The sequence below is a fragment of the Podarcis gaigeae genome (genome assembly GCF_964106915.1).
Source record: "Podarcis gaigeae genome assembly, chromosome: 15".
Taxonomy (NCBI): domain Eukaryota; kingdom Metazoa; phylum Chordata; class Lepidosauria; order Squamata; family Lacertidae; genus Podarcis; species Podarcis gaigeae.
The window spans coordinates 2326062-2341354 of NC_139692.1; the positions used below are offsets into that span (position 1 = coordinate 2326062).

At 45.5% G+C, this 15293-nt stretch overlaps 1 protein-coding gene across 5 annotated transcripts in view; it reads right to left on the reverse strand.

Moving 5' to 3' along the window:
- BIN3 (bridging integrator 3) overlaps positions 1-15293 on the reverse strand; it is a 143185-nt gene that overhangs the window by 38963 nt on the left and 88929 nt on the right. For 4 of the 5 annotated variants that reach the window (XM_083713805.1, XM_083713808.1, XM_083713807.1 and 1 more), the window contains 3 exons: positions 14777-14838; positions 6699-6835; positions 6106-6146 (listed from right to left, as the gene is read on the reverse strand). In XM_083713805.1, coding sequence (XP_083569931.1) covers positions 6106-6146; positions 6699-6835; positions 14777-14838 — 240 coding nt within the window. Of the gene's footprint in view, positions 1-6105; positions 6147-6698; positions 6871-14776; positions 14839-15293 lie in introns of all 5 variants that reach the window. The other variant, XM_083713809.1, reaches the window with a different exon arrangement.

The following is a 15293-nucleotide window of genomic DNA, read 5'->3' on the forward strand; positions in this document are numbered from 1 at the left end:
AGTTCAAACCAGTGGGAACAAGGGATTAAGACTAAGAGTCCCCAGATGAGGGAGGGTGCACAACTGGGGGTGGAGGGAAGGAAGGCCATGTGGCTAGCTTTGTGTATGAAATCCTCATTAGAGTCCAGTAAGGACATGAAAGCGGATTTTGTTGTTTCCGGTCCCCAGTTCCCCCCAGGGAGCCGAAAGGCTGGGTTATCTGCTTTCACAGACCAGGACTGTGTGATTAATGGATGAGATTTATGGGTTACAGAGGGGGGTTAGGCACTGCTACTAGTAATGTGGGTTACTGGAACCTTCTAGCCTGGAAAAGCAGGGGTTGAATATAGCTGGTCACTCAAGTGGCAAGCCTCCAGACTGGTTTCCAGCTGTATAGGAAACTCACTCTTGAGGAGATATAACTTAGCTTATGCAACATGCTGATTCAAACTGCTGAGGGGCAGGGGGAGCTTGCTTTTCACAGAAAAAGCAGCAGAAAGAAGTGTGAAGAGAGGCAACACCACCAGTTCTTTCTAATGAACCTCAGACTCTGCATACAACCTCCACATCCATTTATTTTTGTTTCTGAGGATTCCTGGCTTGGGTCTGTCACAACACCCTCACCTGGTTTGGAAGCGTCTCCTCTGTACTTGTTGCTGGTCTTCACAAAGGTCAAATTAACAGCAGCAGAGCTTCCCATTTTAAGCATTCCATTTTTGTCTGCTACCTCAGGCCTGGGACCGTCAGTCCAGCCTTGGACCTAGTATAACTCCCGGCCACACATGCCAGTGCAACTCTGAATCTTCAGGGGAGAACTGCCAACTGTGTTAAGCAGTTAGTTAATTGGGACCCTTCCCCTCTGTCTTTGTGCCAGGAGAGTCAATATAGCACACCACCCCCTGCTGTGGGAGGGAGTTCTCTGCAGTGTCTGAGGTGCTCTGCGGCCTGGAAGCAGCTCCTTTCGGTGCCTTTGGGGACCACCACTCCAACCAGCTGGCAAAGCACACTAGGAAACCATGTAAGTTGCCTTGAGCATGTCTTGGTGTGACAGCTAAGGGCCAAGCTCTGAATTACTTTTAAGCCCTGATGGTCTGCACAGTCTGCCTAGTCCATTCACAGGCATCGGGATCTACAATGTTGCTGTGCTTTTTGTCTCCAAGGGTCTTTTCTTATATGGACCTTTCTACTGACATTTTAATCAGAATAACAAAAAGCTTTGCAGGAAGCAAGAGTCCTGAGCAGCAGCAAGCACCTGGTGTTCAGGTGGCTTAATGAGACTGAGCACAGTGAGATCAGAACCAAGTCTTCTTGGTTTGAAAGACATCAGTTGTGAAAGATAGCTCAGTGGGTAGAGCATGAGACTCTTAATCTCTGGGTCGTGGGTTCGAGCCCCACGTTGGTAAAAGATTCCTGCATTGCAGGGGGTTGGACTAGATGACCCTTGTGGCCTCTTCCAGCGCTATCATTCTGTGATTCTAAAAGGGAGTTTGTTCAACATGCAAGGTAGGGAGGCAGAGCTCTAAAGTGCAGAGGGGAGCAAAGAGGGCTCCTCATTTCATATATTCACCTTTATGGAGAGTAACACAAAGAGATGAACTCCTGCACTCACCCTCATGGCTCCCACTCATGTATTGAGGGAACTCACTTTTAGATCACCTGAAGGAGGCTGTTGTGTGAATGAGGTGCAGAATGCAAACATCCGAGCTTCTTGCACTGTTCAAAGCACAAAATGTGTCATCCACCATAGCTAGTGCACTGTACACTTGACCAATCCCATCCTGGGGCAAGGGAGGAGCTGGGAGGATGCTGTATGAGCCAGAAGATAGCTGCCTTTTGACTGAATTGGATCTGGGGTGAATTTTCCAGCCTTCCACTCTGCTCAACCCGCACAGTGAAGAACACAACATTCTCACTTAAAATTTTAAATGAACTGAAATTAACCCTCAGTAATTCCACACCAGGGGACTATATTATCTAGGAATAACAAAAAAATACAACTTCTGATCCTAGTAACCTCGGGAAGATGTGCCTGCCCCCTTGAGTCAGTTGCTGCTTTTGAAGAGAAGCGATTAGTCTCATCAGAGGTGCCAAACACCTCCTGGAGCTTCGTACGGCTGCACTAGAGAATAAGGTGGTTTATGCTGCACATGACTCTGATTGTAATATATTGCCGCTAACGATAATTGCGTGGATTGAATTTATCTATGTCTTTAGCTAATAAATTGTAAGGACCACCACTGAAGGGAGTAATGAAGTGCAGCTGTTAGAATCAAAGCCCATTTCTAGGTCAAGGCAAGTCTGGGAGAGGCTAGGGAGGATGATCTCCTTTGGGAAAGCAATACCTAACAGGAAACAAGTGAAAGAATCCCAAGACAGTTTTCATTAATCTAGAAACATTATCAGAGCATTCCAAAATCAGAAAGAGGGGAGAGCACAAGCCGGAATGCCGATGGTGCCTCTCATTAATGCTCAGATGGGTCCTGGGGCTCTTTAAAAAATGTTGTAGCATCACATATGCATTTACTCTCATTTGGCTCCCCCTTGGCTTCGCATTTCACATACAGGAAGCAGAGGAAGAGAAATGATCCAGATTAACCCTAAAGTGGAATGTGAAGGGGGTGGCTTTAAAATGCAGGTTGTAACTGCACTCAACTTGCCAAACTATAAAAGGGCAAAAGTGAGGGGATCGGAAATGAGTTTGGCTTCCAGAACTGTTTCAGAGATGGGAGTTTCTGGAGCCCACGGGCTAAAGTCTTAGTCTGTGACCAAATTGTGTCTGCATCTAGTTCTCAGATAAGTTAAGAACTCACTTTGGATTAACAGCCTTAATTACCAATGAGAATAAAATGAGGAAAAACATGCAACCTACCTTGCCTAGTTTTTGTGAAATTGCATGGCATGAGGATGATCTTCTAAGGCAGGAGCTACATGTTTCACAAGCCAATTTGTATTCCCAAATCTGTCTTTGCCAAGTAATATTTACTGGTTTGGTTTTGTCAAGTAAGTTTGCTCATGTGGTGGTGGGTATTTGCTGGAGATATTTGGTTGTCAAAGTGTTTATGCACTTAACCCCTTCCCCACCCACTACTTCCGCCCTACAACCCCTTTCCAGGCTCTCTCTCTTTTCCACCTTAGCTTTATACCTTTACATCTCACTGGTTACCTAGTGCAGATTTTACTATGTGTACATAAAGCAATGGTGGGGGAGGGGGACAGCTGTGTGCTGAACTGGATTTAAATAGAATAAAGTTGGGAAACAAAGTAATATATTTCCTGAATATGCAGTATGTTGTAATACAATTTTCACAACGGGCATTTATTTATTTTTTCTTAACCAATGACTGTACGGACAGGAAAGTCAAATTTCCTAATCAATTCAAAAGATCCCAATAAGTTATAGAACTTTCCCTTTTGCTTTATCGTGGCCCCTCACGGGCTCCCAGCCTGCCTTTCTGATCAGCTGGAAGTCATATACAAATGCTTCTTTGATCAGAGGTCAGCACCAGCCTTGCACATGCTACAAGCAGGAACCTTTCTTGTCCAGACCTGCTTTCATGCACTCCCATCTTCCCTTACCTTCTTTAGCCATTCTCTCCCATTGTTAGCCTACATGTCATAGTAACCCCCTCATTCGTAAAGCACAATGTGAAGGATTCAAATTCTACCCTTGAGATAGGTCTACAGTATAGTATGTTGTGTACTCTTCACAAGCCTGTTCAGTTTTTATACCTTCCAATGTGAATCCAATATCCATATCCAAGCTGACTGAGAATTACAATACTTTTTTGGGTGGGTGGGAAGAGGAAGAGATGGAATAATAGGAAAAGACAGACAAGTGAGGGCAGTAAGAGCAGAAGAGGAACATGGCTGGAGACCATGAAAAATAGACAGGGTGCCTTATGGAAATCTGCTGCAGTAGGTAAGAATTTTGCAATCATTTCTCATTCTTCATAGTTTAAACCAGGGTAGTCCAAGATGGGGCCCATGGGCGGCCCTCGAGGCTGTTTTTGGTGGCTCTCCAGCTCCATACCCTCTACCTCACCCAGGGCAGCACAGCCAGGCTGATGGAGGTGGCAGTGAGTGAGTGTGTGCTGCAGCCAAAGGCAGGCTGCTGTGGCTGTTCCTCCTCCTCCTCCGCTGCTGCTGCTGCTGCAGGAGCTCTGTGTGGCCACCAGGCTGCATTTTTGGAGCCGCTTGGAGCATGGCCAGATCCCCAAGCAGCCAGGGCTCCAGAGCCTCCCAGGGAGTGGGTGGTACAGAGAAGAAGGGTGAGTGCTTGTCTGTGTGTGTTTCAGCATGAAAGACTTTGCTTTCTTTTTTGCAGTGCATAGAAGTTTGAGCTTTGGGATGTACCAATTGGTGGGGGAAGAGAAAGGAATTTTGGGAAGAAGAGGAAGAAGAAGAAGAGGAAGAAGAAGACACACACACACACACACACACACACACACAAATGTACAAGCGTTTTCAAACATGAACTTCATGAAGTCCAAAACTCAAAACAACTTAACATACAATTCAGTCAAGAGTTGCCTGCACATGTGAACAGCCAACTTCAAGGCAGACATCAATCAGCTCATGAAGAATTGTTAACAAGTACTAATTGTTAACTATAATTGTGTGTTTAAAATATATATATTTAATTAAATACATGAAACGTGTATATTAAATAATATTAACTATATTGCGAACACTTAAATTTACAATATGAAATTTTAATTGAGTGTGTGCCCCCCTCCCGGGTTCTGTGTCAAAGGACTTTTGTGGCCTATTTGGTCTGAGAGGTTGGACCTCCTTGGGGTAAACAGAATAGGAGGAAAGAGAGGGAAGGCAAGCATGCAGAGATCCCCCGAAACCAAATTCTGCAATTGCTTTGCTCTTGATACAAGCACCGGGCAACCATATTAACAGCATAAGACTCTTGCTTGAGACTAGAGACAACAAAAATGCCAGGTGTAAACTAAGGTTGTTATTCAGTAATTTACCTCACTCACTACCTTATTAAAGTCATTTTATTCTCTCTTGCACTATTTCCTTGTAATCAAATAGAGAATCTAAAGACTTCTGAAGTCATTTGGTTGCAGTAACTGAAATTCTTCCTAAATTCATTTAAGGAGTCTCTAATGCTTGCTTATAGGCCTAGTAAGTGCTAATAAGACTTAAACATTTGAAAGATGCTTATAGACTTGCAAGGATAAAAGTACGTCTGCAGGGTTAGATGTATTGCTGGGTGAGGATGAGCTTCGAAACCTTTACATTTTATTAGCCTTGATAGGGGAGGTGCTACCTCCAACATAAAGATGACAGAACCCACACTGTTCATAGAATCTAAAGTTCATGCAGTTCATATATGTATAGGATTTAGATACAACTCCTTCACCAAAAGACAAGATCATCTATCCACTAAGTTAACAACCAGAACAATCCCGAACAGAGTGGGCTGTTTGCACATTAACACCAAGCCATACTTTGGTGGTATATGCTTGAGCTAAAATTAGCCCAATGAAACCTCAGGATGGCATGCTCCCCTCTCCTTCTCCCACTCAGCCAGAAGGACTTTGCTAGCATTTACAATTGGCTTTGAAGAATCCTGGATATATACATACAAACCAGAGATCAGGAAACTCTGGTTAGTTAAACCAATCTTTAGTTCATACAGAACAAGAAGCCAGGATTCTTTGAAAGTGAAAGAAGCAGTAGGGAAGCCTTTTTATGGGAGTGCAGAAATGTCTAATGCCTTTCTTGTGCTTATTCTTGTTCATGCAAATTTGCTCCAGGACGATAGACATTCTGTGATTTGTTGGCCAAATTCTACAACTAATATAACTCATGCATATTACATAAATCTAACCACATTTCTAATGTTCTGATTCTTTATCTAGACATTATAGACTTGCTTCTAATGTTTTAGAATGCTTTTCCTTCACATTTTCAATCTTCTATGAAGGCTAGGAATTGGGATCCTCATCCCCTGAATACAAAGTGGGATTTACACAATTTCCCAAGCTTTCATGGGCTTCACTTATGTTCCCTGTCGGATACATGTCGGATACATGTATCACCCCCATGTTAAATTGTAAGGATTGCAAAGGCACACACTGTTGCTCATACCAAAATACTGTTACTTACTTTTTCAAGGGCTCTATGACTGTCTTTTGTATTTGGTTCACCTGCCAGAAAAAGAGACATGGACAACAATAATGGATGTGAAAGACAATCTGAATTACAAGTGGGACCTGCAATGAAATGTTGCAGTGCATTCTCGCCTCCTAAACAAGATTGTTGTTCTTCAGGGTTTCTGCTAGCCTGCTGGCCCACCCCCAGGTTGATCCCTTTCCACTCCCCCACCCCCATGTCTTCTGCTCTTCACTTCCAGCTGACACTCAACATTCTGAACATGCTCAGTTCTCACTGGAACAGTCCACTTGTTCTTATCATAATTAAAACAAAACCCTGCAAGCCCAAGAGTCCTAAGAATTGTATCCATGGCTAAATACCAAATTCTGCAATTTGCAGCATGATCCCAATCATGCAGACTTGTACACCCTCTGATATATAGCCAGAAACTTTCAGTATATGCAAATTTTGACAGGCTATTTTCAGACAAGCAAAAAGGACACTTCTCAACAGGTGCAGGCGGACTTGAAGGACATATTTTTCACTCTCTCCTCTCCCCAGATAGAGTCTCTCTCTCTCTCTCTCTCTCCCTCTCTCTGATTTACCTTTTCTTGGTTAAAGGAATCCATTCTCTTCATAGCTGTGTCCAGGGCCATCACCATTTCAAGAAATTTGGGGTCTTGCTCACAGAGTGGGTTCGACAGTAAGTCAGATGAGATTTTCACAGCAGACTTTGACATTGCTACAGTTGAGACAGAACACAGGAAAGCAAGAAGTCTGTTAATGATAAAGAGCTGCACAATTATTGTTGAAACTCAAGGAAGTATGTTGCTATCAACAGGTAGGACCTCTCAAAGACGCTGGCTGTCTAGAGGAAGGGTGAGCAAACCAGTGCCACCCTGGTGTTCTAGACTACGATTCCCATCACCCCGACCACTGTACATGTTGGCTAGCCCTGATGCAGGATGGCTGGAACTGAAATAAGTTGCAGTTTAGAACCCCAGGTTGCCTGCCCTTCAAGGTGTAGCCCAGAACATCTGAAGAAAACTAGGTTGTCTACCAAGTTGTCTAACAGGTAAACACTTGTCTCTTTGATTGGTTCTTAATTCTGTTTGCATCATGCACACCTACTGTTGAGTACATTTGACCCCTGCCAAGTCCCTGGAAAAGATGTCGCTTTGTTCTGCATGTTGTACTTCCAGCTTGAAGCACGTTTAAATGTTTTGGTAGGAATGGCAAGCTATAAAAGAAACCTCCCGTAATGTGTTTAAAACCAGGCTTAGAGTGCCTGTAGGCAAAATTTGACATCTGATTATCATATCAAAATCAACACAGCAGCATTTGCATAATGCTTATATTTATTACATTTACATATTGTCTTTCTGCCAATGCACTCAACAAGGTTCAAAGCACTTGACATACATTATCTTGCTGTAATCCTTATAACTACCCTGTAAGGCAGGTCTGCTTAATTAAGCTCATAACACAGGTGTAGGCCTGAGACTAGGGGGCGGCGGGGGGGGGGAAGCTTACCTAATGCCACCTGCTGAGCTCAGGACAGACACACAATCTGAAGCGGGGACTTCTTGATCTGTACCAGGTTTTTTCAGCCACTGTACTACACAACTTCTTACTTTATAGCCTTTTCCTGTTACAAATTGCCGTGTTCATTCATTCTCACAACCACCACTTAGTAAGTACTTCCATTATCCTAAGGCTTAGACATCGTAACCTGCCTAGAACCACCCTGAGAGCTGTTATTTGAACCCAGACCTCACAGTTCCAAGGCCAGCACTGTCAAATACTCTCCGGCAGTGAGTCAAGTGCTTCATAATCCAGCTTTTCAGGAACTCATTCATTATCTTGTTTCTACAGAATAAACTGAAACACAAAGAGCAGACACTCCAGAGTGCCTAAAATGCTAATGGGAAACTTTCCAGGAACACTAACGGATGGCTTGGAAGAAGAGTTATTAATGAATTTGTGTAATGCCAAGATAATAGCTCAAATGCAATCAAGTCCATACCATTTAAACGCAGCATTTATAATACTGCGCAAGTAAGGCTCTCTTTCAGATAGGCACAGACGCGCAGGGCTTGCCTTTTTCTCTAGGCTGTTAAGCGCTGCAGAGTCTCACTACAGCTTTTTCAAAATGAAACAAATCACAGCCTATTAAGAGTTTGCAGCTTCCCAGTTGTTTTACAAAAATTATCTGGTGGCAGCTGTGACAAGATAATGAAAGTAAGGCAAAGGTTCCTGTAATGGTTCTAGGGGTTACTCGTGCGTAAGCCGGTGCAAACACCTGGCTGGGTTGCCTGAGTGAACCTTTTCTGTCCGGACAGCCACTCACAGCTGTCTCAATCGCTGGCAGAATCCGTCAGCGGGCATTTCTTAACTTCTTCCAGCAAAGAAGCTCTTTGACGCCTAGTCTCCTACTCTCTCTGCGCGAAAGCCTTCTGCGCAAGGAGGGTGTAGGCAGCGGAGGACCCCTACTCTCCCCGCTGGTCCCCGGCAAGGTGTCATGGGACCACCTCGCCGCTTCCCCCATCTGCCCCCCTTCTCCACTGGTGCTACGCTGATTCTCTTCCCCAGAAGATGGGCTGCCTCTCCCAATCCCGGGACGCTCTCTGGAATCCCTCTGGATTTTGCTCTCTCCCTCCCGCATTGATGGCAGTTCCCTGACAGTTCCTGCACACACTTACCTAGGAGTAATCACCAATGAACAAAGCAGGATTTATTTCCAATAAAATATATGTAGGATTAAACTGCTAGGATAGCATTGTACATTTCAAGCGGATCCAGCTGTGGGGAAAGTACCAGAATGAGGGCAGGAGAATGCCTCCCTCCAGAAGTTGACAGAGAAGCAGCAATGAGATCTACCTGGTAAAAGGTAAAGGTAAAGGACCCCTGGATGGTTAAATCCAATCCAATTTGACTACGGGGTGCAGCACTCATCTCACTTCAGGTCAAGGGCGCTGGCATTTGTCTGCAGACAGCTTTCCGGATCCTGTGGCCAGCATGACTAAAATGCTCCTGGTGCAACAGAACACCTTGACGGAAGCCAGAGCGCATGGAAACACCGCTTACCTTCCTGCCACAGTGGTACCTATTTATCTACTTGCTCTGCTGTGCTTTCAAACTTCTAGGTTGGCAGGAGCTAAGACAGAGCATGGGAGTTCACTCCTTCATCGGGATTTGAACTGCCAACCTTCTGATCGGCAAGCCCAATAGGCTCAGTGGTTTAGACCGCAGTGCCACCCGTATCCATTACATTATCTGAGCCTGGGTTCAAATCCCAGTTGTAGTGACTTCCATAGCTGTCAACTGGTGGTTTATGGCTTGCTTTAGTCTCCTTCACAGGAAATGCCCTCCCCCCGCCCCGATTTTCCTTGTTGTGTAATGCCACACTTCCCCACGCAGTATATGTTAAATGATAAGTTTTTTGTACTCTTAGCAAACCCACACCCAGTTTTTTCCTAGTGTGGGGACCAGCACATCTCCCAGAAGGAAATCCAGGCTGCAGCTTTCCCCTTTGACATAAAGTGGCAACTGATGACAGAAAATACAGCTGATAAGACCATGCCTGTTAATAGAAATAGGACAATGTGACTACATCACTCTAATTGCTCCTCATTCTAATCTAACAATCATGTTTCTAGAATTATCATTTTGCATCAGCCATATTTAGTAGTTAGAGCAGGAGTGACTAACCTGCAGCCCTCCAGCTGTCGTTGGAATCCATCACCCTTTAACTCAAGCTAGCATGGTCAACGATCGGGGCCAATGAGAGTGGTGCCCAGCTGCATCTTAAGGGCCACGGGTTAGTCACTCCTGGGCTGTGGCTTTGGATTAGCACTGGGAAGATCTAGGTTCAAATCCCCACACAGTTGTGAAGCTTTGTGAGTGGCCTTGGACCAGTCTGGACCTCTTAGCTTCTCCTTCCTTACAGTGAGACGGAAGAAGTGAGTGATGAGCTCCGTGAAGTAAACGCAATAAAAAATATATAACCAGTATCTGTATTAGTGAAACTAATATAAATTGTGTATCTAATCAGGATGGCAAAACATAGCACTCTTACTTACTTAGAAGGCCTAAAATGTGCTTCTCGTTACGATATCATTTCCGTTTCATCGTGCATTTGGGGAGGGGTGAGGTAAGACCTCTTTTGTTCGCCATTTGACAGCATATTTTGCAGTTAGATTGTTTTATCATTTTAAATGAAAAGTGATTTGATATATTGTATGCTATTGGTTACTGTACATTGCCTGGGGATCCCTTTAATATGAAAGTCTTATTAGAAATAAAATAACTGCACAAATAGCATAATCATCTAGGTAAAAATATCAATTTGCAGCACTTGTTTGGGTGGGGCACTGCTGGTAAAAATAAAATTGGGTTTTCATGGAAGGAAAATGTCTACGGAGACGTAAGGAGTGTGTGGAATCTCCTACTCTTTATAACTACATCCAGTAGAGTGGCAGGATATAATATCAAAGAATCATAGAATCGTTGAGTCGGAAGGGACCTCAAGGTGCAACCCCCTGCAATGCAGGAATTCCAGCTGAAGCGTCCATGACAGATGACTATCCAATCTCTGCTTAAAAACTCCAAGGAAGGAGAGTTTACAACATCCCGAGGGAGATTGATATAAATTTAATAAATAGATTTTAAAAAGACAGTTAAGAAAAGCAGTAGGAAATTAAGAACTAAAGAAGAAAGGTGACATATTAAAATGGGAGAAATAATGAAAGAACTACAAAGAGAAATGTTTTCAAGTGCCACTTGTTGGTTTGGCAAATATAAGGAATTTGGGTAAGGGCATTGGGTTTTTGGAGACCACATGCAGACACAACATAGCATTTATTTTTTGTGTTGTGATTTTGTCCTGTGAACCGCCCTGAGACCAGTGGGTATAGGGCAGTATACAAATTAAATAAACAAGGATGGTGATGATGATAACAAAAATATATTTCTCAAAGTCACTGATCACTTTGTTGCCATGCTTGTGATGTTCCCTTGTGTATGTGCTGCTAGTGAAGTATTTGCCAGGAGCGCTGCTACCCATTCAGCTGGAGTAACCAAGTTATTTGCAGCAGAAGCCGGATATCTGACCCAAGGCTGCCCTAGTCCAACATGACAGTTCTGGTCAAGTAAACAATCATCCTTCCATCAATGCAATGGAAGGACTGGATGCACAGAGGAATGGGACATAGGACAGCTAATACATTGCCAGGCGTATGCTGGACCTGGGAAAATATAAACTGTTCAATCCAACTAAACTTTAGCTCTCACAGTTACTGGGAGGTGGAGGAAGCAATGCTCCAGAGGGTTTGAATGTGTAATTAGGTTTTGCCAAACAGCATCCAGCCAGATTTGGATTTGTCCCAGTTTCCACTCACTAGTAGGAAGGACAAGCAAAACAAAGAAATAGCCACTGTCAGTCCATAATTCAGAATGACATGCCTCAAAATGCAAAATCATCTCTTGCTATCTGGGCAAGAGTCTGAGCTGATTTGTGATGATGCCACACAGCTGAAGGGGGAGTGGGGCGGGGGAGAGAGAATCCTCCCACAGATCCTTTGGGGTTTGAAGTGATCCATATAAAACACCCACTGAAAGGGAGGAGAGAGGAATTCTCTGCAAGGAAAATCTTACTGGGCAACTGTAACAATGGACTAGTGGGAGATTTTCTAAAAAAGTTTTGAGTTGTTTCTTCATGACCTGAGCCATTTGTGCTTTCTGTGTGTGGGTGTGCAGATATGGCTTTAAGCGTGCAGGGCAGTAGTTCCCCTACAAACATCCCCATCGGCAGTGATGATTGGAGTTGTAGTCCAGCAACATCTGGAGGGCCACCGTTGAGCCATCCTTCACGTGGCGCCTATAAGAGATGGAGACTGTAACTGGCCTGGACGCCTAGCACACCTGCCCCACAACGTCTGATGTCAGGGTATTTGAACAGGGTCAGTGCACACAGGGCCAAAGACAAGCAGCTGCAGTCTGAAAAGTCATGTAACGAGGCCTACATACTCTGAGCTGTGTATGTATAGGTCCCTTCTTTTAAAGGGATGTACAAATGTAAGGTAAAGAAGAGCAAGTGTAATCTCCTCCTTACAGTAAGCTCTACACACTTAGAGGCATCTTTGTCTAAATCAGGTATAGGCCCTGTTGTTGCTGCTGGACTCCAATTCCCATCAGCCCTGCACACCCAGCCAATGGTCAGAAATGTCTAGCAACATTTGGTGGACCACAATTTCCCCATTCCTGTTATATGGTTTGCTGCCATTCTTAGCATTGCTGAGCACATTCAAGGTCAAAAAGAAATCCAAATTCTAACCTTTGCAAACATGAATTCTGTATTCATTCCTCTTGCATAGTTGCGAGAATAGTTTAAATAAGGTTTATTTTGTTTTATTTTGTTTTGTTTTATTTTATTTTATAACTTGCCTTTCAGACCATTAGCTGCTTTTGGAATTGACAACACTGCATTTTCCAGCTTTTCACATAACACCCTCCCAGTTTCATTCTTTAGAAAAACTGTTATTTTCCTCACATGGCCATTTCCCAAAGACTGGAGGTGGATAAGTACTAAGGATTTATGGGTTCAGAGGAATGAGAAGCCTCATTTTTGTTCCTATAACCAGCAGCAATGGCAAAATATCCGCAATTGGATGAAAAACACTGTGGACCACCAAACCACACTCTGTGGTTACTGATTTCCTTTCTGATTTCCTTTATCACAAGCCCCTGCCTTCACCTTGTTCGGTCTCCTTGCTTTAGATGAATCACGGGTAATAGGGTTGAATGGGGTTCATGAGGAAGAAGTTACACGAGCATAGAAACAAGGGGCCAATGCAAAAAAGTACCGTATTTTTCGCCCTATAGGACGCACTGGCCCATAGGACGCACCTAGTTTTCAGGGGGGGGGGGGAATCAAGGAAAAAAATATGATTTCCCCCCCGCAGCTCTGGGAGCAGAGGACAGGCTGCACGCAGCCTGTGCGCTACTCCAAGACCTTCTTCCTGCTTTTGTGGGAGGTGGCGGAATTCCCCCACCTCCCGCAAAAGCCCACAGGAGCCGCGCGTGACTCCTGCGGGCTTTTCGACCAGGAGGGAGAAGGGACTGAAACGGCCAGTCAGTCCCTTCTCCCTCCTTGGGGAAAAGCCCCCAAGAGCAGCACGCTCTTTAAAGGCTGCGCGGCTCCTACGGGCTTTTCTAGGAGGTGGGGGAATTCCCCCACCTCCTAGAAAAGCCAGCAGAAGCTACACAGCCGCTTTAAAGAGCGCAGGGCTTTTGCCTGCTTTTGCGGGAGGTGGGGGAATTCCCCCATCTCCCGCAAAAGCCCACAGGAGGGAGAAGGGACGGACTCCGCCAGTCTGTCCCTTCTCCCTCCTTGGGGAAAAGCCCCCAAGAGCTGCGCGCTCTTTAAAGGCTGCACGGCTCTTGCCGGCTATTCTGCGAGGTGGGGGAATTCCCCCACCTCCTAGAAAAGCCAGCAAAGCCTCGCAGCCCCTTTAAAGAGCGCCCGGCTTTTGCCTGCTTTTGCGGGAGGTGGGGGAATTCCCCCATCTCCCGCAAAAGCCCACAGGAGGGAGAAGGGACGGACTCCGCCAGTCCGTCCCTTCTCCCTCCTTGGGGAAAAGCCTGCTTTCTACCACCGCCAGCCTCCAAGCTGAGTTGGAGAGTAGCAGGAAGGCTTCGCGCCCCTTCCCACTGCCCCCCATCCTCTGGAGCTGGCGATGGGGGAAGCGCTGCTTTCCCCACCGCCAGCCTCCAAGCCGGGTTGGAGAGTAGCAGGAAGGCTTCGCGCGCCTTCCCACCGCCCCCCATCCTCTGGGGCCGGCGATGGGGGAAGTGCTGCTTTCCCCACCGCCAGCCTCCAAGCCGGGTTGGAGAGTAGCAGGAAGGCTTCGCGCGCCTTCCCACTGCCCCCCATCCTCTGGGGCTGGCGATGGGGGAAGCGCTGCTTTCCCCACCGCCAGCCTCCAAGCCGGGTTGGAGAGTAGCAGGAAGGCTTCGCGCGCCTTCCCACCGCCCCCCATCCTCTGGGGCCGGCGATGGGGGAAGTGCTGCTTTCCCCACCGCCAGCCTCCAAGCCGGGTTGGAGAGTAGCAGGAAGGCTTCGCGCGCCTTCCCACTGCCCCCCATCCTCTGGGGCTGGCGATGGGGGAAGCGCTGCTTTCCCCCACCGCCAGCTTCAAAGAGCAGACTCTCCTGGCTTCAGCAGAAGCAACGCGAAGCCTCTGGAGCAGGCTTCGGAGGCTTCGCGTTGCTATCGCTGAAGCCAAGGAGCCTGCATTCGCCCCATAAGACGCACACACATTTCCCCTTCATTTTTGGAGCTGGAAAAGTGTGTCTTATAGGGCGAAAAATACGGTACATAAACACCTGGAGGCCAGACGTTTTTCTCTGAAATTTCTGAAGCAAACAGCTGTGTCAGTAAATTAAGAGAGACACAGAGAGAGCCAGCCAGCATGCTCATGACCTCCTATGCTTATCACTGAAATGGATTTGCTATTGATTCACACTGGTTTATTGGTAAGCCACAGTTTAAAGTGTCTTTTTGTAAAAGGAAGCATCCTGACCACTGAGAAATGGATGAATCACAGCTCCATAATGTATGTGCAACAAAATCCTAGAAAAAGATCCTTGTCAGCTTAGTCCCCATTTAATGCGTTCATCTTACCTAGGTCTGCGTCTGTGCTTTTCTTCATATCCTTTTGGAGTTTCTTAGTTTGATCTTCCAGCCTAAAACAGAAAATTGAGATTTGTTTTGGGGTTGGTGTGTGTGTGTGTGTGTGTGTGTGTGTGTGGTGAGAGAATTCTTACTACTGGGCAATCTACAGATGACTCAGGAGGAGGAGAAAGACAGTGGGGCAGTGGCCAGTTCAAGCCTGCAATACAGAGAAGGATAGCAAGAGGAGGAAAGATACAGGAGAAGTAATGCTTGAAATATATTCATTTGCTTGACCCCATGTTTTAAGAAATAATTACCATATTTTTCCGTGTATAAGTCTAGGTTTCCCCTAAAAATAATGTCAAAAATTAGGGGGAGTCTCATACTCTGGGCCATCGCCCCCCATGTTCTTAAATCTTAAATCTGAGTCTTATACATGGGGACGTCTTATAGACGGGAAGATACTGAGCTTGCAAATGTTATGAAACTGGAAGTGTGTTCTTAAAAAAATAAATCAATGGGCCAA